Genomic DNA, 24686 nt, shown 5'->3' on the forward strand with positions numbered 1-24686 from the left:
GACGGTTTTCTCTGGTTCATGATGGTCTTTTGCTTTGTGAGTCTTAACTGGGTGCACTGTCTACCTAGGTACCTACCTAGGTAGTCCCCACGGTTTGCAGGGCTCCTTGCCGCATCGGGGATTAGAGTTAGGACCCGCTTGCCTAAAGTGATCGTCGACCCACTGTCAGCTCGGCACTGTCAAGCGTCAGCCTGCCAGTGCCCATCAGTCAGCCCCGGGACCGTTGCTCCTCCATATCACGACATCGCGCGCCCTTCGGTGCTGATTTGTCACCGACATGTCAACAGCATATGCCCGTGCTTTGGAATTCTGGTTGAAAGGACGATGCATGTCCTCGAACATTCCACTGTCAGCAGTCAGGCTATCTTCGACACGCCGTTGCTTACTGTCAAAAGCAATCGAATACACATCAGATCAAGTCTCTAGATGAACTACACCACGCTCCTCACGGCCATTTTCGCATCACACATCATCTCACCAGAGGACCTGTTCATCCAGACACCCAAAATGCCAACGCGAACGATCGAATTCCATGCGGGCGAGCTCGCCCTCCACAATCTTCTCAAGGTGCCTCGCCAGTCGAACCCCACCGCTGCCGGTCTCCCGCCGTCCTACGGTGCCCGCATCGCCGCATCGCCGCTCCTGGCCCTCGGCACGCTCGACCGCCACAACCGACCGTGGACTACGCTTTGGGGCGGCGAGGCGGGCGGCGTTGCGCGGCCGATCGCCGAGGACGTTCTCGGCGTCCGGAGCCGCGTCGACATAGTCGACGACCCCGTCCTGTCCGCGCTATGGGACGTGGACGAGGAAGGGGAGGGCGTGAAGGATGGTAAGGTTGTGCAGCCGGGGCTGGGAGGGGACGGCGGTAGGCTTGTAGCCGGACTGGGGATCGACCTGAGGACCAGGGATCGGGTTAAGTTCGCCGGGCGGATGGTAGCCGGGGCCGTGAACGGCGGGGAGGTGCAGGTCGCGGTCAAGGTCGAGGAGAGCCTGGGGAACTGCCCCAAGTACCTGAACAAGAAGGACGTCGAGGCACGGGCGTCGATCGAGAAGGGGAGGGTGGAGAGAGGCCTGCCGCTGGGCGAGGGGGCGCTTGGGGTCGTGGAGCGGGCCGACATGGTGTTTCTTACAAGCGGCCACGAGGAGAGCATGGATACAAACCATCGGGGAGGCCCGAGGGGGTTCGTGAGGGTTGCAAGAAATGACGTCGGCGGGGTGGAGATTGTTTATCCCGAATGTGAGTTTTCCTTGTCCTTCATCTCGAGAACTCAAAAAGATGGAGGATGGAACAGGGCTAATGTTTGGGTTTTTTTACAGTTTCCGGCAATCGTCTTTACCAGACGCTGGGGAACCTTAAGGTGAACCCCTTGATCGGCATCGCGATCCCGGACTTTGAGACGTCTGACGTCCTTTACGTACGTGTCGCCTTTTCCCCTTTTAGGAGAGAGCTTCTTCAGATCAGCGATAAAATGAGGCTAACATCACCACGCGTTTAAGCTCACAGGATCGGCGTCTATACTCGTCGGAAGGGACGCCGCCTCGCATCTCCCGCATACGAAGCTCGCGGTGAAGATCGCGGTAGCGGCGGCGGTGTTTGTCGAGTCCGGGCTGCCCTTCGTCGGCACGCCCCTGGAGGCGTCGCCTTATAACCCTCCATTGCGGCTGTTGCTCAGCGAGCAACAGCAGACGCCGCTGTCATCAGAAACACCAACGGGCAGAACAGTGACGCTCCTCCGCCGTGAGGTGATCACGCCGACAATCGCGCGCTTCGTCTTCCGGTTAGAGCCGGCCGGGGCGAGGTGGGAGGCCGGGCAGTACGTCACGCTCGACTTCTCGGGGGAGCTGGACGTCGGGTGGAGCCACATGCGCGACGACGAGCCGCAGAGCCTCAACGACGACTTTGTCAGGACGTTCACGGTGTCCCGCCCGCCGTCGGAGGACTGCAGCGAGGTTGAGATCACGGCGAGGCGGAAGGGGCCGGTCACGAACCTGCTGTGGCGGTGGAACCTGCGGGTGCCGCTAGAGGTCCCCTTACTGGGATTCGGCGGCGAGGAGGCGTTCCGGCTGGGACGACGAGGAGGGGAAGACGGCGTGGAGGAGGTGTTTGTGGCGGCCGGGGTCGGGATCACGCCGCTGCTCGCGCAGGCCGGCGGTGTTTTGGAGTTGGGGGGGAGGTTGAGGGTGTACTGGACCGTGAGGGGACAGGACGTCAAGCTGGTGAGGGATGTCTGCGGGAGAATTGAGGGGCTGGCGGCTGTCATGCGGGTGTTCATCACAGGCCGGGTTGAGGAGGCGGAAGAGGCGGTCATCACGGAGATCGAGGCGCTCGGTGCCGCGGTCGAGAAGCGTAGGTTGGGGGAGGCGGATGTCAAAGGCGGGACGAGCAAGAGGAGGTTCTTCCTGTGCACGGGGCAGGAAATGCTGAAGGCGCTGAATGGGTGGCTGGAGGGGGAGGAGGTCGTGTGGGAGGACTTTGCGTTCTGAAGCATCACGGGTGTAAGCTCGATCACGTATCCAGATGGTTCATGGGAGCCCGGATGGGAACATCTGAGGTGTGGATGTTTCAACGAGTGTTTGCGGTCCACCACGATAATCTGTCGCTGGGGGGAGCAGGGAGATGCGAAAAGTAAGGGCACGTCTGAGCAAGGGGCACACGGTTTTCTGCTGCTTCCAAAGACGATTTGCAACAGTCGAGGATGAGAGCTTTACGACACCAGACTCCGAATAAATATTGTTTCTGGGTGCTTCTTGTTTTCTGGTGACATCGTTCCCCCTCCATTGGGACTGCTTGAGACGGGGTGTTTCTTTCCATCGGCCGATGCAATTAGGAAAAAAGGTAAAATAATGAAAAAAAAATGAAAAAAAAAATGGAAAGCCTCTGAAAAAACGGCCAACGTAAGTTTTCCGGCACTTTTCTTCCTCAAGCAGAAAGACTTTTCTTCGTAACATTATGGAAGGGGAAGGGGGAGGGGGGGGAAGAAAAGAGAAAGACGAATATAGGGTCGATGTTTGTCGCACGTGCAAAACGAGGGCGTCTCACACGTCCAAACCGGATGTCAAGTTCAGAAGCTTCTCACGATTCTGTGCCTGTGGTGTTGCGTTGCGTGAGTACAAGTAGCCAGAGAGTCTCACAGAGCTTGTGGCTCTGGCTGCGGCTGTGCTTTGGAGTCGATCTGAGACACAAGATGATGGCCCATGTCAGTGAGATGTCAAGGGGGGTGAGGAGAAACAAGCGGCGGGTGAGCTCGCCGAACCAACGGCGAGACCCATGATTCCGTCAATGCAGTATCCAGAAGAAAGGCATCCAATTGGAGTTGCCATCTCGGACGAACTAGATTGAACCGTTGGGCACGATCTGTGTGACCGAGGAAACAAAGGGGGGATTGAAGGATACTTCCTTGTGGGTATGTTCATCGCAGGATGACAAGTACGTTTTCCCCAGATGTCGCCATCTGGTCACAGCTGTGTCATTCCTATCGCGATCTCCCACCGCAGGCGGCGATGTCACACATTTCCTCGATGGGCACCACACTGCCCCCCCGGACGTTCGCGTTCCAGAAACCCGTAACCCCGCCATATCGGATCGAACTGGATCGAGGTCATCGTCGACGGCGGTGGTGGCGGCGGTGGCCGCGGGCTTCGCACAAACAAAACGGGCGTTTGTCGCAGATCCGGCCTCGGAAAGCTGCCCACTGCGGTCGACACTGAGGCGCTTGGAAGGCGGGGGTGTGGTGCTGATCGCACGCGGCGGTTGTCAGGCTTCAGCCTCCCGAAAGGAAAAGAGAAAAACAACAAGATCGATAACTCGAAAAAGAATCAGGCGTGCAGGTAGAGGCGCGCGTCTCCGATTGAGATGTCGTTGTCCGAGGTCAATCTATCGCGAATGGGACCGGTAGACTTGAGGGCAGTAGGGTTTGGGGGTTGGGGACCCCAATCAGCTCCCTCTCTTTCTCTCTCTCTCTCATCGATTGAGTGAACATGCAGCTTGGCCCTTGCACTTCTGCTCATCGCTGCGGTGGTAGTGGGCCAATGGTCGGTCGGTCAGCATGTGCCGATAGGGATGGGAATGACCATCTCCCATCCAGGATCGGACGTGCCAGTACCATAGGTCGTGGGAATCTCGATCCGGATTTGAGGTTGAACTGAGGCCATCGTCGGCTCGCGCTGCCTCCGCAACCCCCTTCCCCCTCCTGCGCATAATAAGACTTTCGTTCTCTATATTCCTACACTATCCGTACTGTCCCATCTCTTTCTGCCCCCCCACCAACGCGCGGGGTGGATGGACTCGGCACAACTTACAAGCAACCGTCATGCACGCAGCAAATGCTCCGGCGGGCGCTTGGCAGGGTATCGTCATGTCCTTCAGCGTATCCTTATTTCGTACGACTTTCCTCGCCTTTTACGCGGCGGCGGCAAACATTAAGCCTCTCCTGGTCTCCCTAGGTCGATGAATGCTGTTTGGAACGATCGAGGGCACCCCCCGAGCGGTCTGCAGAACAAGGGCATAGGGAAGACCGCCGGGTCTAGACTTCTCCCCCTTCTCGCCAGCTGGAAGCAAGCGTCGGTTCCGCCCTCTCGGCAAGTTCCCGGAGTGCCGGGGGAGTGAACATGAATACTGGGCCGGGCAAAACAATTGTGCGAGATCTCGATGGCATGGCGCAGCTTGGCCGGGCACAGACGGCGTCCACGTCGTTGTCAGCACCGAGCTGTCGGAGCACGCGCCGATGCACCATCCAATATTGGCGATTAAAGGAGTGCCAAGCGTACAGACAGGAGAATTCATGGCACAGTGAACTCACGGGAAGCTCTCTTCCCTGGAGAGAATGATGATGGAGCCGCGGCACCGCGCCAGGAAGGGGGCTGCTGGCCTGTCATTGCCAACAGCCCAAAGTCAATGTCGATCCGAAAGGCCTTGGGGGATCATGGGATTCCTACACCTGCATACAGAGTGCAGAGAGCATGTGTCCTGGGGAGGGGCAAGGAAGGAAGAACTATTCTTGAGGGCGGTCGGCAGTGTGGGGAGGAGCGTCTAGACGACTCGGACTCGGGTAGGGGGGTTTCAAGGAACGATCGAGGGCGAAGACTGAAAAATACCGAAAAGCGGTTTTCCTGGACGATCGTTGTGATCGCAGGGACAAACGCGAATCTGGGCATCGAATTCTGCTCCGACTCAGCAGCGCCCCATAGCGCTTGAGCAGTGGAGCAGTGCGCTTAGCAGCACCTAGCACAAGCACTCAGCACTCAGTACCCAGTACCCAGTACCACACCCCCCCTCGATTGTCCTTTTGCATCAATGTCCTGACACTTGCATCGTTGTCTCCTCTCCCCCTTCTCTCCTTCCAGCACTTTTGGCAACTCAAACAACCCCGCTCCACCGCTTACAATTCCTACATATCCGTACCTGTACGACACTGAGAATTAGAAATCAAATTGGAAGCAAACTCTACAAAGTTCGAGCCGTGAGCGAGAGCCTGTCCTATTTGTTGCTTCAGCCATTACTAATACTGGGTGAGACTGGGTGTGGGTGTTCGTGGATGTTGTCACGCTCCCCTTCAGGCCGACATCATTTATCCAATTGGATGGGAATGACTTTATTCACCGTACCCAAACCGGAGGTAGTCCCCCCCCCCCCTTGGAAAGAGAGAAATGTACTTGCAATGCCGTCACCAAGCTCGTGAGCTCAAGTACGAGCCTTACTTGCACCTTCGCACGTCTATCCCCACGCCCCCCTCCCCATCCCCCGATCCCCGTGTCCCACGCTCCCACTCGCGATCAGCCCGACAACGACGACAACCATACCAACGATACCAACGATCGGTCCCTGCTTGCTTGCGTATGGGACATCGGTTACCAACCGACCGTCTTCGATTCCCCACCACCCATCATCGTCCATCCCCCCCCCCCCCCCAGGTATCCGTAAATCTACTGTAATCGCCCATTTTTGACCACGCAGCCGGCCGCTCTTCAACGACTCGACTTGGCTTTGCTCATCACCTCACTCTCACATCTCCCGCAACGGACCGAACGACCTGTCATCCTTTTTTTCCCCCTCCTGATTTGGGATATTTTCCTTTCCTTGTCGCCTCCCTCCTCTTGTTGAATCGGCCAGTAACAAGTCAACAAACACTCTATTCAATCTGCCGTCGAACTCTGCCTGGCCTGTTACCACTTCCACCACCTTACTTACTTATCTGCACCCGCATCATGCAAAGTGCCTAATCACCTCACTGTCCACTTGACATATCCGCCCTTCCAACCCCCGGTCTTCCTGCCATCCTGCACCCGCACCCTTACATCCTTCACCCTCGACGTCGCCCTCGCCCTCGCCTTCACCCGCTGTGTCGTCGCTTTATAATCACACTCGGGCTCGCTGCCAACCTTCATCATGTCCACACCAGAGCTTCAGTACCCGGCGTCCTATCTCCAGCCTCAGAAGCCAACGGATCGCGTACTCTCCTTCCGCTCTCAATACCAAGTCCCCACCACCATGAATCCCTGGGAATCATGTGCACTTCAGGTACGCTTTCACTTTCCCTCTTCACGCCTGACCCATGTATTGCGACTCTCTCGACTAACAGTCTGCCCAGTACCAATTTTCCGGCGAGGATGAGCAAGCCTCCCAAGGAAACGCGGCCTCTTGGCGACAACCCCAGCCCGCCGCCGATCCCGTTATGTACCCCGGCCTGTATTGTCCCTCCGGCTTCGACATGATGAGCATTCTTGTAAGCCACCACCAGGCTGATTGTATCGCCGCTGTGCTGCCCCGTGGTCCTCGCAACTAACACCTCTCCCAGCTGCGTGTTGCTGGCAGGCCCAACCCCAAGGTCAAACTCGGCGCCATCGACTGCTCCGTCGCCTTGTTGCTATGCGACCTTGAGCAGCCAGACACCCCGATCGTCTACGCATCCGAACATTTCAGCATCCTGACCGGCTATTCGAACAAGGAAATCCTTGGCAAGAACTGCCGTTTCCTCCAAGCCCCCGGCGGCAAGGTCTCTCAGAAGTCATCCCGCAAGCACGTCGACAAGAACGTCGTCAATGACATGCGCAAGGCCGTCGAGGCCAACGACGAGGTCCAGCTCGAGGTTCTCAACTTCAAGAAGGACGGTACCCCCTTTGTCAACCTGCTCACCATGATTCCCGTCCGCTGGGAATCCCAGCATTTCCGATACTCCGTCGGCTTCCAGGTGGAGCGGGAGGATTGATCGTATACTACACACGCCGGAGGGCGATCATCGAACCTCGACCGGCTTCAGCAATCCCCTTCTAGGGGCGGACGGTACCGCTTCCGCGACACCGGCACCTTTCTTTACGAGGCAGCACACGCGCCCACCATTTCATACAAGCGCGGCATCCGCTATTAGGCATTTACGATACCCATGTTACGCATGCGAGTTAGAGCTCAGGCATCTCGGGAACGAAACGACTTTCAGTTATCCCGTTTTGAAGTTTTTTTCAAGGCGTTTTATCCATCGGTATTTCAGAGAGAACGAACATGATCATTTTTTCCATCAACAACCGCAACAAAAAAGCGAAACGTACTGCATTAGGAATCCGGAGTCACTTTTAGGTGCATAGGAGAATATCATCGGCCACCCCACCTCGTTGGAGTCTTTTTGCCCAGTTGGGTGGCCAGCAAAGCATTGGTTTCTGGGACGAATCGCGAACAAGGCTTACAGCATCTGGGACGGCGTTAGATCAGTCGGGGCACTGGCCCTTTGACTGGAGGTTTCTGGGGATTTTTCATCATGTACTACACATGGTATCTTGATCATGACGAAATAGCTTAGCACAGATGAAGGCCCAGGCCGTCGGCGAATGAACCATCTGCGTTTCTTTTCGGGACACTATCACATCCCTTGACTCAGCGCCGAAATCAAAGTGACGGGTCAGGCCGCATCCATCCTCAACATGGGTCTGATATCCGTTCCTACCGACACCAATGGAATTTGAAATACCTGGGAGGTGTTGGACATTCCCAAACGGCCGTGCCGGACCCCTCTTTGCACACTTAACTGACCCAGATCGTATGCGTCATTGTGACAAGTCTATCGAATACCAGTAACCACCAAAAAGAACAGAAAGAAATAGAAAGAGAACAGGGTAGGTAGCCATTTTAATGAAGCTCGTCGCTGCGGGACATGGTTGCTACACAGTACTCTGTCATGTACTCAACGTCAGGTCCCCCCCCCCTCTTTTCCGGTGGTTTCCAAACTCGGGCAGGACAAAGAATACGGGGCTATTGGCTTCGTAGCTTGGATCTGAACAATGCCCAACAGAAAGCGGCTGATCGGGGGGGTTGTGTGTGTGTGTGTGTCTTACCTTAGCTAAGCCAATACGCTGGCAAGTAGCCATCCAACCTTGTCGGAGTCCCCCAATTCTGACTGCAAGGCCGGACTCCCTTCTTGTCTCCCGTTGGCCGGTTGGATAATTGTGATAACTAGACTTTCACTCCTCTCGTCGTACCTTCCTTGCTTGTTCCAATTTGGAAAGGAAACAGCACACGCCAAAGAAACAAAAACAAAACCTCCGATCCGGCATGGGAGTTTGTTAAATAAGCGAAGAAAAGGGAGACATTCACGAAGAACCTGGTAAAGTAGAGAGACAAGGATCGGTACAGCAAACAAGAACTGCAACAGGTCGCCCAAGATGCCCCTCCGCGGACCCGTGCCGGTGAAGCTGTGCAAGAAGGAGGACAGCGAGGTGGTCCGCGTAGGGCCCATGACGGTTTACATCTTCGAGGACGGCAGCAACACAGACAACCGGATCGGGTGCATGACGCTGGAGCTGCCGCCCGCGGCATCCGGGCCGCCGATGCACTGGCACCGCTTCCACGACGAGTGCTTCCTCGTGACCAAGGGTGAGGTTTTTTTTTTTTTTTTTTTCATCGTTTGGTTTTTCATGTTTTTCTTACGGGATTTTTTGTTTGTTTCTCTATCCACTGCCACCTGGCCCCCTCCTACCTTGTTCTTCTCCTACGATGACTGAGCCGGCTAGGCGAAGGGGACTGTGTTCGCTGACGGAGAGGGGTGGGGCGACGACCAGGGACGGTCCGGTTCACGACGCCAGATGGGGACGTCGACGCTGAGGAGGGGCAGCTGATGGTCGTGCCGCCGCGGGCGATCCACACCTTCTCCAACCCGTCAGAGACCGAGCCGGCCGAGTTCTTCATGACGTCTACCCCAGGTACGTTGCACATTCAGAAAAAACGGGGGGGGGGGGGGGGGGGGAAACCCCCAGTCGTCGTTGCGCAACGGCGGCGTTGTGAGTTCCGCGCTAACCACAGACTCCCTAGGATACTACATGGATTGTAAGTAGGGGAGAAACCAATTGCCCGCGAGCCGTCGTCAGATCAGGTTGGGGTTGGGGTGACCGTCGTCCCGAGCTGACTCGATAGACTTCCGCACCATGAGCAAGACCGTCGCCGAGGGGAAGAAGCTGTCCCGGGAGGAGACGCAGCACCTGATGGCCCTCTTCGGGACATTCCCGCCGGATGTGGAGTCGGAGCCGTAGGCTGGGGCCGGCAATGGTCAATGGATGTGCCCCCTATCTCTCTTTATCTCTCTCTTTATATCTCTCTATCTCTCTCTCTCTCTCAGAGGGTTTTCGGGGGCATCAATGGAGAAATCGAATGTGGAAGGGGGGGAGGGGCATCGCATGTAACCTTGATCGAGGCACTGACAGTCTATTTCTTCAATCGGAGGGATCTCCGTCTACTACTCGTGTCCTCTGCCGGAGTCTCCACCTTCGCCTTATCCTTTGCAGTGTTCTTCGTCCCGGATGGGGCTTTGGGTTTCTCTGCGGCTTTGGAGCCCCGCGATTTCCGTCCTGGAACGGTCTCGACCGCAGGAGGCTGGGGAGCTTCCTCCTCCTCCACCTCCTCCTCTTGCTTAACCTTTGCCTTGGACTTTGACGTCGCAGAGCCTTTGGCGCCCCGCGCTTTCTTGGCGGGCTTCTCGTCCTCGCTCTCCTGTGCTTTCACCCGCCTCTTGGCCTTCCCGGGAACGGCCTTGGGCTTCCCCTCCTCGTCCCCGACAGGCTCCTCCTTGGCCGAGGCCACGACCTGCCCCGTCTTCTTCTGCCTCCCAGGAGCGTAGCAGCTCGTCCGCCCGCCGACGGTGATGAAGGCGAGCTTTTCTCCGTTCGGCAGCGCCGAGGCGGCGTCCTTACTCCCCTTGCCCCAGCGGTAGTTGAAAAGCCAGTCGGCCGGGAACTCGTCCGAGTCGCCGAGCTTGTCGACGGCCGTCTGGCACACGTACCGCACGGCCTCGTATAGCCGCCGCGACTCGGCCTCGCCGAAGGTGTCGCAGTACTGCTCCGGGTGCAGCCTCGACTGGTAGAGCACCTCGTCGGCGACCCAGTTGCCGATGCCGCTGATGTGTGACTGATCCAGCAGCAGCGCCTTGACGGGCACGTGGCGCGAGCGCATCTTGTCGCAGAAGTAGGCCTCGGTGAAGACGTCGGCATCGACGACGGGGTCCGGGCCGTTTTCTTTGAGCGGCGAGTGGTTCCGGATGTCGGCACCAGGGCAGTTGACGAGACGGATGCGGCCGAAGCGACGCGGGTCGGTGAAGGCGGCCGCGACTGGGGGGTCGTCGTCGGTCTCGAGCTGGAACTTCCAGTACTTTGGCGGCCAGGCGTCGGCCTCACCGTCTTTCATCTTTTTGTAGTAGTTCGTGTAGGCAGTCTTGTCGCCCTTGATGTGTATCCACCCTTGCGCGATGTCAGCCCTGAGACAAAGCAGTGCCGGAGGGAGGACGAGTGCTTCATACCTGTCATGCCCAAGTGCATCACCGCATGAGGCGGTTTGTCAAAGGTTATCCTGAGATTCGTGAGCTGGCGATCCCCCTACGTGTACTGGAATGCGAGGCCGGAAGACGTACCAAAAGTACTTCCCTTGGCTTCCCACAGACACGACCTTCCGTCCCTTCACTGCCTTCTCGAAGGCCGGACCGCTAGTACCGACCTTGCCGAAGACGTTGGCATCGTCGGGGGCAGAGACCTTGGCGATCTTCTTCCCGAGCAGGTGCCGGCGCAGGAAGTGCACGCACCGGGCGACTACAAAGGCATGAGATGAGCTGAGAGTGCAGTTGGGGCAGATGCTCATAAGTACCTTCAGCAATTTCAGGCATTGTGTTCACGTAATTTGAGGTGACTTATGCCACCGTCCGCCAAATGTGTCTGTTTGTAAACGCGACGAAATGGAGACGGGCGGATCCATGACGCAGACGAAGGGGACGCGTCGAGCTCTCGCGGCTCTGCACGCCCCCTGGGCCATCCGCACGCAAAGGAACCGCGAGGGCACGTGACCAGGTCATTGAGCTTGGTTCTTTTAGTGGGTCGTGGCCGACCGCGCGCGCCGATTTTTTCCCAGCAGGCTGCGCCCCCACTTCGAGGCTCTGAATTCCAGCACCTTTAAAAATCTTTCCTCGCAGCTTCCTCCAACCTCACGATCCCTTTCTTCACCAACCAACACTGCGAAACAACGCAGCGAAGGGAGCGGCTCTGTAGCCACACACGATCCGGTAAGTTCGCGCACGCGTCTACTTTCTTGCTACAACCTTCCTCCCCCTCCTTGGTGATGACACATAAACACCGCAAACTAGAGTCTTTGACCGCAATGGAATGAAACCTCTGTTTTACACGTCAGTCTGATAGGACACGACCAACCTCGTTTTTCGTTTTTGGACTTCGCGCTTCGCACGAGCAAGTCGCTAACCCAAACAACTTAGGCTTTTACAGACTTCTTCTGACGCCGCGATCTGATGGCTACGATCCCGCCCTGAGATGGCTTTTTAAAAGGTAGAGACACCACCCATTTGTACAGCAGTAGCTGGCCCTCCCCTTTTACATTACAACCCCCCCGAGAACCTGATGATCAATTTTTCGTACAATGTACGGTTGGAATTACCGGCTGAATCTTACTGTTGAAAAAAACTGGCTGTTTCTGATTGTTCTCGTCAAAACTTCTTTCTATGCTTGCCTCGTCTTGTTGAAGTATCATCGCTAACATGGAAACCATCAGCCATCTCATCCATTCGACAAGGTACATACCAACTCCCTCCACTCCCTCATCTTTACATGATGAAACGGCACTGGGCTCCGAGAGTACCCATAAGGGGCTCAGCCATGAGCAGACAAGCCGCTTTGTGGCAGGCCTAGAAAACCTCGCCCACTGATTTCGAACCGAACATTTGACTTGTTGGGATCTATCTTGTTTGCCACGAGACTGACTCGTTCGCAACAGTGTCGAGATGGATTCGTCTTTGCTACACACATCGCCTCTGCTGTCAATCCAGTTCTGAGGGAACCAATTACCTTCGCTTCGGTTATGGTAGGTCTAACCAACATTTCTTTGCTCCCCCTTGCCTACCTGATGAGTACATTAGATGACGAGTCTGATTTGGATCTTCCAATGCGGATAACCCTTTATATACCATTCATGCAACGACTGAACTTGGCATATTTACACATTTTTCTGAAAGACGATGAAGCATGAACATCGCTGACCATTTCCAGATCATAGGCACACATGATACGACTGGCATTCTGGGGGTCCCTCTGGATCAAGTGGTACGTTGCAACCTTTTTTTTCTTGCACCCACCCCGGCCTACCCACGGCTCCGTTCTTTCTGATGAACGATAAACCAAAGACAAGCATATGTCAGAGCCTAACGGCGAAGCTGAGACACGTTGACTACCAGTCATTCTGAATCAAACGACCTCACAAATACATTTTTCTTGGGATCATTGTAAGAAACACAGGGGACTAACTTCGTCACCAGATCCTTTTGGGCTAAATACCTTAATCGTCCTGTCCAGCCACTGATTATTGCACTACTTGGTAAGCTACTCTTCAGTCTCAGCCGCCCCCTACCTACCTTCCCTGCACTTCCCCAGCGTCTACATGATGATCATAAAATTTTCACGACGGTCTCCATAGCCATATGCTTTGATGATAATGCCTTTGACAAGGCTCCCGTACTGATATGACGCTTCATACACTGTTTTCATTCGAGTCGTGTGTTTAGCGAACAGTGGCTAACTGAAGTTGTCAGGCTCTATCAAGATGTATACCTCCGTCGGTGCAATTAACGGTAAGTCGCTATCAGCAGCGTTGTCTAGATACCCAAATAAGTACGCATGCACATACCGAACCTTTGCCATACTGCCGTGATTCGATGAGAACTTGTTTGCCGCTTGTTGCCAATGTGACGCTTCCTCACGGTGCCCTCCCGGGCATTAAAATCAACAAGCAATGCCAACAGCCTTCTCTTGTTTTGATCGTTTTCTGTGTCCTTTCAGCGTATTACGTTTCGCCATCATGCCCTGGCTGACGCTCTATACGCATTAGGCTCCGGCGGGGGAGTTTGAGACCCTCGAGTGAAGCAGCTGCTTGCGGTTTTAACCTACGCCCTGAGTGCCAGCAGCGCTTTCGTCCGCCCTCCCACGGTAGACCTACATTCACACACTTGCGTGTGCAAAGAGATGTTGTGGTATCCAAGGACGCAGAACCGTTGCCAGTTACGGCTATCATTAAGGTTTGGGGGTATCATTAAGGTAATCAGCCAACACGCCCAGCACATCTCTGCAGTGCTTCCCCCTCCTTTTTTCCCCTCTTTCGTTCTCTTCGTAGTTTCTTTTTCCAATAACATGCCAAAGAACGCCAACCCAGTGTACCCGACCGAATGCCCCTTGCTCGCTCTTTCTATATGCGCGTGATGCTGTCACAAGATGCACACGGGCTCTTCCCGTTCATCTTTTAGTAGTATAATCATTATTACAAACTGCCGATGCCAACACAAACGGCACCAGCCATTAAGGCGGCAAACGTCGCAAAGGAGTTTCTCGGTCGAGCGACGGTGCCGGCGCTCTTGGGAGTCGTCGTCGCGGTGAAGAGCCCTGTCAGCACCGTCGACGACGATGAGGTGGCCGGCTGCGTCGACGTCGGGGCCTGCGTGGCTAGGGGCCAGTCGCTCGAGGCGCTGTACAGCACGCCGTTGATGACGGCGCCCTCGCCGCGCCGAAGCATGCCGACCTGGTCGTCGCTGCAGGACCCTTGCATGTACCGCAGCCAGCACGTAGGGTCGGGCGATCTGGGCAGCTTGTCCGTATGGGTCGCGTGGGCGTCGCCCGAGGTGTTAAAGCTGGCCAGGTCGACGCGGTCGCCGGTCGAGATGGAGGTGCCCATGATGACACGGGCAAAGACCTGGAACGCGGTTTCCGGCTGGTAGGCGGGCACCGAGTGGCCGGCCTGGTAAATACGGCTGAAGGACAGGTTCCCGAATTGGCGGACGACGCCACCAATGTACGAGTCGTTGACGATGATGGGGGCGTAGCCGGCGGCCGTGAAGTTGCGGCCGTAGAGAGCGCCAGTCTGCCAGGCGAGGTCGGCCGACGCGGCCTCGCCGCCGAGCCAGTTGCAGACGTAGTCGCGGTCGCCGTAAATGAGGGCGACCCGAATGCCGCGCTGGAGGAGGCCGGCCAGCTTCGGGATCAGGGGCCCCCTCATGTGGTCGCCGGTCGTCTGGAAGGCCGAGAGGACGGCCTGGCTTGTCATGGTAAAGTTGACAGTGGACCCGATGGACTGCTGGAAGGCGGCCGTGTTTACGTACTCGAGGTACGTGTTCGGCGGGAACGAGTCCGGGTTCTGGCGCGCGATGTCGTACCAGCTCCGACCGGACTCGGCATATGGTGCCACGACATTATCGTTGCACGTCGTGTACGCCCGCGAACACAAGTCGTTGACTGTGCCAACCCCGCCCGTGTTGTTGGCGTCGTAGACGGATTCGGCTGTGCGACACTGTTGAATCAAGTCGAAACAGCCGCCCCGAGCGTACAGAGTGCCATTCGCCATGGTTGCGCGGACGTCGGTGATGGCCTTGAAGCCGTACGTGTTGTTGGTGGCCATGGCTGGGTAGTAGGGGGCCTGGACCTGGTCGTCGATGCAGCCATTGACGATGCCCAGAGACGTCAGATGGACCTCGAGCGTGGTGTTGGCGAACAAGGAGCTGTTTTGGCGTTTCTCATTCTGCCTCTCCCAGACGTCAGAGAAGACGGGGCCATACTTCCCGCCGTAGCTCTCGGCAAAAAGGTTGATGCCCAGGGAGCTGTTGTTAGGAGGGTTGTACTGGGGAAAGGCGCCTAAGAAGCCCTGAAGCATATGCCACACGGCGATGGCGGCCGTCTCAGTGGTGTTTGCTGTGTTGTTGACGTTCAAGGAGCTGAAGGTTCCGTTGAGGAAGGTCGCGGGCGGCTGGCTTCTGGGGAGCGGCTGCGGCGGGCTCGACTGGTTCGCATTGAAAAGGTCCATAGAGCCGTTGGTCGCAATATCGTACGAGAAGCCGACTTGGTTAGGCTGTGCAGGGTCAGCACGAGGGTACGTACGGAACGCCCTCAAGGGAGCAAAGGGTGTACCTGGTCAATGAAGAGCATGTTGGAAGCGCGGTCCCAGCCCCATTCCCGTGCAACAGTCTCGTACTGATCCAGCCCCTTCTCGACAACCTCGCAGGGACCGACCTCAGTGAACATGCCAAACAGCGAGCTGACACCGGGGCCGCCGTTAAGCCAGATGGTCATGGCGTTGGTGGGTTCGCGGGCACCGATGAACCAGAAGAACATGTTGGCCGGGAAGGGCCCCGGGACGCTGACCCATCCGGTGTACTGCTGCTGGGAGTCGTATGCCGTCTTGCAGGCGCCGTCGGGGATCTTGTAGCGAATGGTGACATTTCCGTCTACAGGCGAGGTGATTGTGGTGAGATTGACCGAGGTGGAGGGGAACTGGGCGGCGGTCAAGGTCGGTAGCAGGGCGACGAGAGCGAGGGCGGAATGGACGAGGCGCATGGTGAGATGTCCCGCATCGTGGCCTCGGCGCATCCTCTCTCGTCTAGGGAGGACGGCGGGGTGATATCGTAGTGATGGTCAAGGTGTGATCCAGCGCGTACGTGAGTGTTGATGGTATCTCGAACCTTGTTGGGTGAAGAATACTGGGAGGAATGGCGCACGGCACGAGAGTGTGGAATGGAGGAGAGTGAAGCGAGCAGCTCTGGGGTGGGAGAAGGAATGTCGAGGTTTTGAAAAGGTTCCCGGTTCCCGTGAGATAGCGGCTTGGCAGATGTGACACCCCCCTGCAGGTTGGTGCCTACGGGCGCCCACAGCCCGTACGGGGCCACTGCCAACTGTGCTGTCCCGCTCAACAGGGCGTGTTTACAGGCCTGTGAGGCACGCGCGGCCCGCGGGGAGTTTTGCTGACGGCACGCAGCGGCTGGGGTTCCGGGGTTCCGGGGACATTCATGATGAACTGCAGTCAGTATCGTATCGTATCGTATCGTACTGCATTCTGCAGCATGACTCGATGCATTTCAACTCCCATTGACCCCCATGTTTTCTCGTGACATATCGCCTTACCCTCGGCGGTGGCCTGTTCGTCCCATGCCATCTCACTAACAAACAGACTCGGCGAAGACCAGACGACGAAACTCTACTCAAAGATGAGCCGAGCCTCACAAAGCGAGGTTCACCTCTCTCCACCAGGAAGGGACCAACCAGCATTGTTTTCTCTCAACTCTTCTCGTGGGGAGGCCTCGTGGGGAGACTCGACACCCTTGATTTGTTTTAGCCTGTTTCCATTCGACTGCAGGCCTAATGGGTATTCGGATCAGCTTAATACCAAAGCGGTAAGGTCGGCCACCGGCCATCGCCAACGGCTTCCCAAAGTTGCCAGAAACCGGTGCGGCTGAGGGTTACCAGCCAGGGGTAGTTGGTTCCGAAGACCCGATCAGTCAACAACGAGTTTCGCTCTTCTTCAATAGAATAGCATTCGGCATTCCCAACAGTTACATTCGTCCAATTAGACAGATTACTGCAGTCTCGTCAGGCTTTGACTCGAGTAACACTGTCTTTCACTTTCCAAGTTATCCTCCCCCCTCCCCGCATCGTTCTAGACACGGCCCCTCCCCGGTCCGGATTACCCATCCCGACATAATGGCCGATTCCGGCACCGGCACTTACACCACGGCCTCGGCTTCGGACATCATTACCTATATCGGCGTCCCTCTCGCCGTCCTCGGTGTCCTCCCCATTCTCTACAATACCATCGCAACCCTGGCCGCCCGCTCGCGCATCCGCCGCATGCTCCGCCATGCCCGCCTAACCGCCCTGACACGCTCCGACGTCGTGAACCGCGTCATCGAGGTCGACCTCCCGCGCTACGCTGTGACGCCCTGGGACCGCTTCGACCACCGCGAGGAGTATTGGTCCCTTGCCAGGTACCCCTCGTCCATACCCGGCGGGACCTGGACGACGTTCAATTGGCGGACGAACACCATCGGCCTCAAGACGCAGAGAGTCGAGTATGCCGACCAGCTGCGCCAACCCCAGGTCGAAGTGAGCTTCGAGGAGCTGGTTTCCTATCTCCTGGACCTCGGTGCCGTCCCTGACGCTCATGGCTGGAGACTTCTGAGAAGCACCGGCCTATGGACTCCCATCGGCTGTACTCTGATGCAGAGCCCGGATGGCCAACACAAGGCCCTTACCATCGCGCCCCTCGACGACTCGGACGGCCACCTCTCGCTGTCCGTCATGTGGTCCTCCCACTGGACCACCAGAAGCCACGAGTCCCTCCCCCCATACTGGGTCCGTCTCCCTCCGCCTCCCGAGACCGTCACCGCGACCACAGCGGAAGACCACCCCGATGCCCTGGATGACATCAAGCAGAGCCCGCTGTCCCAGAAATCCTCCCTCTCCAGCATATCCCGCGCCGTCCGCACCGCCGCGAGCGCGCCTATCGCCTGCAAAATCTCCTCCCATGGCCTCATCAGCGCCCACCCCGAGGCCGACGACAACGCCCGCCCCGCCACGCCCCTGCACATCGACCACGTCCGCATCCGGCCGGGTCCCTCCGCCCCCACGGCGGGCGTGTGGTTCGCGAGCGCCGCCACGGCCTACGGTACCTCGAGCACCACCGTCCTGTGGAACTACCGCATCCCGGACGACGTTTTGGCCTTTGCGCGCGGCTCCTCCGTGCCCTGCGGCGTGCTCGAGCTCCTCGGTATCGCCGACGCCTCCCAGACGCCCGAGTGGGCCACCTGCCACGACGACATGAGGGACAACCTCGACCTCGTGGGCCGCAGGATGCGCGAGCAGCGGAACGCCATCGCCGCCGAGTCGAGGCTGGCGCCCAAGGAGAAGGAGCAGGCGGTCCGGGACCGTATGCGCAAGGAGTCGGAGCAGCGCCTCGATGACCGTGAGCTTCACCTCACCTCCCCCCTCCCCTTCACCTTTTTCATCCACAGCTCTCGTATGTAGACTGATCTCCTGACCCAACCGGGCCGTAGTCCGAGACAAGATGCGCCTCGACGCCCAGCGCCGCGACCTGCGCACCCACGAGGCCATCCAGTCGCCCAAGTGGGACGCCGCCCTCGTGGCCTCGCACGCCCTCCCCTGGCTCCGGCAGCACGGCCACCTACCCTCTTCCTCCGACGACACAATGGCGACGGAAACCTCCCGCGCCGTCGTCGGCGGCCTGCTTCACCGCATGCTCCTCGATGGCGCCTTCGCGGACGACTTGGCTTCCGTGCTGGGCGCGTGGAAGGCGTGGGCCGACAACGGCGGCATGCGCAAGTCGGACCTCGAGGCGCTGCGGGAGGCGCGGACGAGCTTCGCGCTCGCGAGCCTGCTGGTCGCCGTGATCCGGGATGCCGGCGTCGCGACCGAGGGGGGCCTGGCCGTGGATCTGCAGGAGTGTCTGGGCATGTGGCGGCAGGTGAGGTTGGGGTAGATAGACGAGGTTGTGCATGATGGATGATCCCCCCTTTCCTGCTGTTGCTTGACCAACGGACTGAGTGGCGGGGATGTGTAAAGATCACCGTACAAACCAAAGAAGTGACAAGCAGATGTAAATTCCGCCCATCTCATAGGCACGCGGTCCTATTACCCGTTTAAAAAACTAAAAAAATTAAAATAAAAAGAATAACCCGCTTACCAGCTTGGTGGTCCCATCCATCCATCCATCCATCCATTCTTAATACCCCGTATCCCAATCCTTCAGGGGGTAATCAAATGCCGTTTCCAACTCCGTCGCTCTGAATGCAGGCCCATCCGGAACTCCCCAATACCCATACCATTCATTAGTTCTCCTTCGGCATGACGCCTATTACAGGTCGTCGTCCTGCTCCGAATCAAACACAATCTCTTCTTCGTCGTCGTCCCCCCGATTCTCCAACAGCAGGCTCTCGGGCAGCATCTGGCTTTTAGACAGCAGCTGAGACGAGTCCAGCTGGAACGTGCCGGACGGCAGGCGGATCGGGCTGTCGTCCTCGTCGTCCACGAAGATGGGCAGGCTCGAGTCCGCGTGGGTGGGCCGCGGCACCGATTCGAACCGTATCTGCGAGGGGCTGCTCGATGCGTGGCTCACCGTCGTCGCCTGCGAAGGCCGCACCGCCCGGCGTGGCGTGGGATTCGGCGGCCGGCTGAAGGGGGTCGGCGGCAACGTGGGCTTGGTGAGATGGAGCTCCGTGCCGAACTTGCGTCGACTTCTGGTTGGCGTTTGGCTGGATGGCACCAGCAGGTCAGCGTCCGACGAGTGGTGTTGCGTCGAGCGCTCGATGTCGCTTCGGATCTGCTCAGCCAGTTCCTGAGACATTATACGATCTTGCGAAGGTCCCGAGGCAGCCGGCAACGTCCCTCTCCTGCCAGTTTCAGGTTCGGGCTCGGCTTCGGTTTCGGCTCGGTCTTCCTCATCTTCATCTTCATCGTCTCCAAATACCGAACATCTCAGGTTGGCCATCAAATGCCCAACAACGGCCGGCAGTACATAGTTGTACTTCTGTGGCGGCCCGTGCAGGTAATCGCGATCCATCATGTACTGAAGAGATAATGGATCGTTCAACTCGTAGAGTCTGTCCAGGCGATAGGCAAACTTAGAACCCTTCTTCTGATTGAACTCCGCGTTGCCGATGCCATCTTCGTCGATCTCGCCCGGCGTCTTTGCATCGCTGAAGCAAGCCATGTACCTCAGCTCTCCGACGGGCTGGGTGACGTAGAGCCACATTCGCGAGACAGTATGCGGAATCTTGTAGTTGCGGAACTCGTAGTTTTTCCTGCCGGCCACAATATTCTCCATGTGTTCCGGGCGAATGGAGATGAAGATGTCTGTCCGATCGCCCTGGGGGCCCATGCCGACTACGACATCTTGAGGAAGCCGCTGGCTTTCCAACCCTTGTGTATGAGGCGTCTTTGGTGTCTCGACAGAAGCCTTTCCCTTGGACTTGGGTGTTTTCTGGCCTTGCGTGGGCGTCTGAGAAACAGACTCGTCATTGGTCTCGCCACTTGCTTCCCCAATAACGCTCGAGCCGCTGTTATGGGTAGGCTCAGGGGAAGACGTGATGACTTCCACCGTCTCCCTGCGCCCTGATGCACCCGAATCCAGGCGCGCGAGTTTGGGAAACGCGAACGGCTTTGACAAAACCACCGTGGCTTCCTCATCATCTTCGTCGCTGGCGGCAGGGGTGACATTCTCCTTATCAGAGTCGTCCTCTTCTGCAGGGGATGCCTCCTTGGAAGCCTGCTTCTCTTCCGACGAAGCAAGCAGTTGATCCATCTGGACCTGGGTTTCTTCGCCAACGGCGTCGTACCCTTCAGCCTCTTCATCTAGAATTTCAAGGTCATCGAGCTCATCCTCAGAGTCGGCAATTTCGCGCAGAGGTGATCTCGCCGGTCGCCGGGGTGATGGGCTGACGTCGCGTCCTTCCTGTTCTTCGCCTTCCGTTTCCTCCTCTTCGTCTTCCTCCATCGGAACTAGGCTGGCTGTGGGATGCGACGTGATGAAACGAACATTCTTGGCAGGCTGCAGTGGCATTTTGGAAGGAGAAGTGAGCTGGCTTGAGGCTTGGCTTCCCGTGGTCGCGTAAGAGTCTTGGACCGTAAGAGTTCGTGGGCGTTTGACGGATCCAGTAAGTTTCGGCAGCGGTGACATTGTGTTGGTCGACTTGTTTTTCAAGGGAGACCTCTTAGGCGCGGGGCTGTACCTAGCCAGCATGGGCGTGAGGGGGCTGCCTTGCGACGACGGAATCTCGAGAATGACACGCTTGTTGGTCGGTGTTTGTGGAATGACGGATGGCGTTCTGCTTAGGGCCTTCCTGCCAGGCACTTGGTTTTCCTTGTCTTTGGCAGAAGGAAGTACCGGCGCATGCTTCTCTATCTCATCGTCCGAGGGCTGGAACTGCCACACGTCGTCCTCTTCCTCGTCACCCGAGGATTTCTCTAAAGATTTCCTTGACATCTGCGTCAGGGTCTGCGTGTGAAAGGAAGAGCTCGGTGTTGGTTCATCCCCGGCAGTCTTTCTTCTTTTCTTCCTGGGCATGGGGTCTTCCTCATCATCGGATAGGTCGAACCGCACAGGCGACGATCGCGTGGTCTCGAACATTTGGGTCAGAGTCCTCTGCTGGTGATCGGAGATACGAGCAGTAGGCTTGCGGGCGCTGTACGTTCGCACTTCGGTTCGACGATGCGGGAACGTTGCCTGCTTGGCCGGCTTAGTAGACTTGTAGACTCGGTCGGGAGGAGGGGCAGCCCGGGCCCGGCCGCCAGAGCGGGTTTGTGGTGGCATATTGGATGACGGCGCAATCGTCACTGGTGGAGGTTTGCGTGATCACGTTCAGAGCGTCTGAATCGTCGATAGGAGCGATGGGTGGGACGTTGAGCCTTCGCGGAGGAGGGAGAGCCAGCTCAGGTGGTCGAGCGCATGCTGACTACCTGGTCCATGTGCGGTTCAAAGAAGAGCGCGTCGCGTAGGAAGTAGGATTGATTTACGCGTAGCGGCCGTGTCAGGACGTGGTAACGTCTGACATCACATGCACGAAGCGAGGCGGGGGGGATCAGTGCATCTGAGGGTCACTCGCTTAAGTGAATTAAAAACGCGCTTCTGCAATGTCATTTCGTCTGTGCATAACGTCTGTGCATAAATCCTCCCTTGTTCCAGGTGCAATTTACTGGCCAAGGCAATTACAATGATAACTTGCAGGCTAAATCGCATGAGCGCACAAGTGTTTGGTCTCACCTAACATGCCATACATGTCGTTGCACAACACAACCCTAGCAGCGTAGGATGACAGTGGAATCGAATTGTCAACTGTCGATTGTCAATTGGTATGCCGATCCAACTCTGGGTATCCAAACTTGTAAGACACGATGCCAAACGCTGTGCTGCCCGAACGCAACAACACCCTCTACCTACACCATGCTCTGCATTTGTGCTTCCGGCGACAACCAATATTCCGAGGCCGGGCCTTTCATTAGGCTGGTATCATGATCCCTTGGTCATGACACTAGCCCATCACCTTGTGTATGTTGTTCATTCGAGCCAGAGTTAGGTGGAGCAATTGGCCAATGACGTTCAACATATCGTCATTCATCTGCTCGACCGGAAGCTCAAACCTTTCGTGTTGGTCCAAAACCAGCCTGGCCCAGCCAGTGAACGTGTGTTTGTGCGTAACTGTTCAGGAGAGATCCAAAAGACCTTTAGAACTTCTTTCTGGTGATGCGTTGGAGGAATCGTCTAGGCTTGGACGCAGGCTTCATTGTCGAGCTGTCCGAAGTGAGCGATACCGAAGAACGGGTGGAGTTGGCCTGAAGGCGGTAGTAGTCCTCGATGTAGTCCTCGATGAAGTCCTCGAGGCTGGCGTCACACACGCTGAGATCAAGGACGTGGTTGTGGCAGTACCGAATCTTGGCATCGTATCTCAGGTCTCTGAGCTTCTCCGTAGGCAGAATTTGAGGAGCATAATTAGTGGAAGCAGCCATCTTGTTGGTATATCAAATTGATCCGTAGTATGTATGTTCTTTGTCTGGATGAGGGGAATAGAGACGCTGCTAGATTTTGGTATGGTAGAAGAGGTTCAAGGGAAGCAGGAACGGGACACCATTCTGCGGCCAGGAGAGACATTATTGTAGTGTCCGCAACAGTCACGATCTGTACCAAACTTCAATGGCTTTTGGACTACCTTGGATAGTTAAGATTGGCGAATGGTGGCAAGCCGTTATCCATCAGTGAGACCACGATTCGCCTAAACTCTCACACGTATACTGCGCAGCCACGCTTTGCAAAGCCATAACCACCACAACTTTTTACAGCTCGGCGGCACAACCGCTGGATGGTTCAGGCAGACAGTTCAACAACGCGACATCGTTGTACAACACAAAGAAGATTCTAGAGTCAGTTATGTACACATCAGAACCCTCTGATTTATTTCTTCGGCTCCTCCTTCTTCTCCTCGGGCTTCGGCGTCGGCAGCTTGAAGGTATCGGGGCGTCTGTCGGTGCCAGGTCCAACCTGCTCCCAGGCGCTGGTGCCTCCCTCGAAGTTGCGGAACGCCTGGGTGAGCTCAAGAGGCTCGGTGACGATGCGCTTCTTCTCCTCGTCGTACCTGAGCTCAGTGTAGCCGGTAAGAGGGAAATCCTTTCGCAGTGGGTGGCCCTCGAAACCGTAGTCGGTCATGATTCTGCGCAGATCCGGGTGGTCGGTGAAGAAGACGCCAAACAGGTCATAAACCTCACGCTCGTACCAGTTGGCTCCGTCGTAAAGGGGAGTGATGCTGGGAACGGGCGAGGCCTCGTCGGCGTAGGTCTTGACGCGGATGCGGGAGTTGTGGCGCACACTGAGGAGGTTGTAGACGACCTCGAATCGCTGGTCTCTGGTCGGGTAATCGACCGCGGTGATGTCGCTCACCTGAGTGAACTCGGCCGAGCTGTTGTCTGCTAGTTGTTAGATAAGAACCGGGCCTTGGTATGGACGATTGACACGAACACTTGAGGAATGAGAAGACGGGGATGATTCCCGAGGGAGAGACGTAGATGGTGAGCTCGTCCTTCCAGACCGAGATCTGCTGGACGTACTTGGGCAAGCAGCCCATGATCCAAGACCCATATTTGTGCATGTTGTCGGCCTTGGACTCGTACTTGTCAGCCGGGTTGACAAGAGGGACCTTGAGGGTGCCGATGTGCTGGCGAGGAGACTTCCTCATGTTCTCAGCATCCTTGGGAAACCCGGTCGGGAGGCCGGCCAATTGAGGGATGGAAGTCGAGAAGCATCGGATTTCGCTGGGGCGGCAGTTGCGCAAGCCCGCCAGAGCCCTACTACGATAGAGCTTAGTCGCCATCGTTGCGGTTGTTGCAGTGCTGGGGGGCTTGATGCCTCTGTGGAAGTGGTGATTGATGATGCCGGGCTTCTGCGATGCTTGGGGGACTGGAAAGAAGCTAGCCGGTTTACGTCCACCCCATGGTGTCCTTCTCCTGCCTTCTCTTATGCATGAAACCTGGGAATCTACCTGGGTAACCTGATTGTTAGTGCTGGTGATGCTGCGTACGAACACATGGCTAGAAAAAAACTCGTTTGTAGGATTTTGAGGAAGAATTTCTCTTCCTTCACTACAATCGCTTGGCTACTCCTACTTTTTTCTTCGAAATCTCCTGTCTGGTATCGCACCTGCCTGCAACTCTCTCCTCTGCCTCCAAATCTCAGCCACGCTGAGAGGGGTGTGTATAGCAGCTGCTGACTGGCACTATTCTGAGCCCTTCGATTGGTCCCAAGTCACAAAACTACGGACAGCACGTGACAGCGTCTGTGGGCACCTGGTCACCTTACGTAAGGTGCCAATCCGACTGACGACCCATCCGAGAAAGGCTTTGGC

At 56.9% G+C, this 24686-nt stretch overlaps 9 protein-coding genes across 9 annotated transcripts; 4 read left to right on the plus strand and 5 right to left on the minus strand.

The window, feature by feature from the left end:
• Window positions 1–253: 253 nt before the first annotated feature.
• Window positions 254–2780, plus strand: CDEST_08954 (Putative FMN-binding split barrel, FAD-binding domain, ferredoxin reductase-type). Its single transcript, XM_062925113.1, has 3 exons — window positions 254–1237; window positions 1318–1415; window positions 1498–2780. Exons 1-3 carry the CDS (start codon window positions 427–429, stop codon window positions 2482–2484), a joined length of 1896 nt encoding a protein of 631 aa, XP_062781164.1. The 5' UTR covers window positions 254–426; the 3' UTR covers window positions 2485–2780.
• A 2461-nt stretch (window positions 2781–5241) lies between these two features.
• CDEST_08955 (Putative PAS domain-containing protein) lies at window positions 5242–8294 on the plus strand. The gene is made up of 5 exons (XM_062925114.1): window positions 5242–5459; window positions 5680–5684; window positions 5911–6517; window positions 6588–6722; window positions 6795–8294. Exons 3-5 carry the CDS (start codon window positions 6386–6388, stop codon window positions 7203–7205), a joined length of 678 nt encoding a protein of 225 aa, XP_062781165.1. The 5' UTR covers window positions 5242–5459; window positions 5680–5684; window positions 5911–6385; the 3' UTR covers window positions 7206–8294.
• A 5-nt stretch (window positions 8295–8299) lies between these two features.
• CDEST_08956 (Putative rmlC-like cupin domain superfamily, rmlC-like jelly roll protein) lies at window positions 8300–9635 on the plus strand. The gene is made up of 4 exons (XM_062925115.1): window positions 8300–8860; window positions 9046–9186; window positions 9296–9310; window positions 9398–9635. The coding sequence occupies exons 1-4, from the start codon at window positions 8650–8652 to the stop codon at window positions 9511–9513; spliced, it is 483 nt and encodes a 160-aa protein (XP_062781166.1). The 5' UTR covers window positions 8300–8649; the 3' UTR covers window positions 9514–9635.
• Window positions 9636–9645: 10 nt separating this feature from the next.
• On the minus strand, window positions 9646–11216 carry CDEST_08957 (Putative small ribosomal subunit protein uS13-like, H2TH). The gene is made up of 4 exons (XM_062925116.1): window positions 11114–11216; window positions 10884–11058; window positions 10773–10822; window positions 9646–10713 (listed from the first exon to the last, which is right to left on the minus strand). Exons 1-4 carry the CDS (start codon window positions 11130–11132, stop codon window positions 9686–9688), a joined length of 1272 nt encoding a protein of 423 aa, XP_062781167.1. The 5' UTR covers window positions 11133–11216; the 3' UTR covers window positions 9646–9685.
• A 1971-nt stretch (window positions 11217–13187) lies between these two features.
• CDEST_08958 (Putative peptidase S10, serine carboxypeptidase, alpha/Beta hydrolase) lies at window positions 13188–16032 on the minus strand. The gene is made up of 2 exons (XM_062925117.1): window positions 15418–16032; window positions 13188–15358 (listed from the first exon to the last, which is right to left on the minus strand). Exons 1-2 carry the CDS (start codon window positions 15874–15876, stop codon window positions 13781–13783), a joined length of 2037 nt encoding a protein of 678 aa, XP_062781168.1. The 5' UTR covers window positions 15877–16032; the 3' UTR covers window positions 13188–13780.
• Window positions 16033–16803: 771 nt separating this feature from the next.
• Window positions 16804–19151, plus strand: CDEST_08959 (uncharacterized protein). The gene is made up of 2 exons (XM_062925118.1): window positions 16804–18244; window positions 18336–19151. The coding sequence occupies exons 1-2, from the start codon at window positions 16984–16986 to the stop codon at window positions 18776–18778; spliced, it is 1704 nt and encodes a 567-aa protein (XP_062781169.1). The 5' UTR covers window positions 16804–16983; the 3' UTR covers window positions 18779–19151.
• A 1-nt stretch (window position 19152) lies between these two features.
• CDEST_08960 (Putative PUA-like superfamily protein) lies at window positions 19153–21829 on the minus strand. The gene has a single exon (XM_062925119.1). The coding sequence runs from the start codon at window positions 21605–21607 to the stop codon at window positions 19154–19156; it is 2454 nt and encodes an 817-aa protein (XP_062781170.1). The 5' UTR covers window positions 21608–21829; the 3' UTR covers window position 19153.
• A 689-nt stretch (window positions 21830–22518) lies between these two features.
• Window positions 22519–22800, minus strand: CDEST_08961 (uncharacterized protein; the record flags this gene model as incomplete). Its single annotated transcript, XM_062925120.1, has 1 exon — window positions 22519–22800. One exon carries the CDS (start codon window positions 22798–22800, stop codon window positions 22519–22521), a length of 282 nt encoding a protein of 93 aa, XP_062781171.1.
• Window positions 22801–22915: 115 nt separating this feature from the next.
• Window positions 22916–24221, minus strand: CDEST_08962 (Putative NADH:ubiquinone oxidoreductase, 30kDa subunit, NADH dehydrogenase, subunit C). The gene is made up of 2 exons (XM_062925121.1): window positions 23804–24221; window positions 22916–23751 (listed from the first exon to the last, which is right to left on the minus strand). The coding sequence occupies exons 1-2, from the start codon at window positions 24153–24155 to the stop codon at window positions 23243–23245; spliced, it is 861 nt and encodes a 286-aa protein (XP_062781172.1). The 5' UTR covers window positions 24156–24221; the 3' UTR covers window positions 22916–23242.
• Between the last annotated feature and the right edge of the window lie 465 nt (window positions 24222–24686).

This window comes from Colletotrichum destructivum, chromosome 5, assembly GCF_034447905.1.
Source record: "Colletotrichum destructivum chromosome 5, complete sequence".
Classification (NCBI taxonomy): domain Eukaryota; kingdom Fungi; phylum Ascomycota; class Sordariomycetes; order Glomerellales; family Glomerellaceae; genus Colletotrichum; species Colletotrichum destructivum.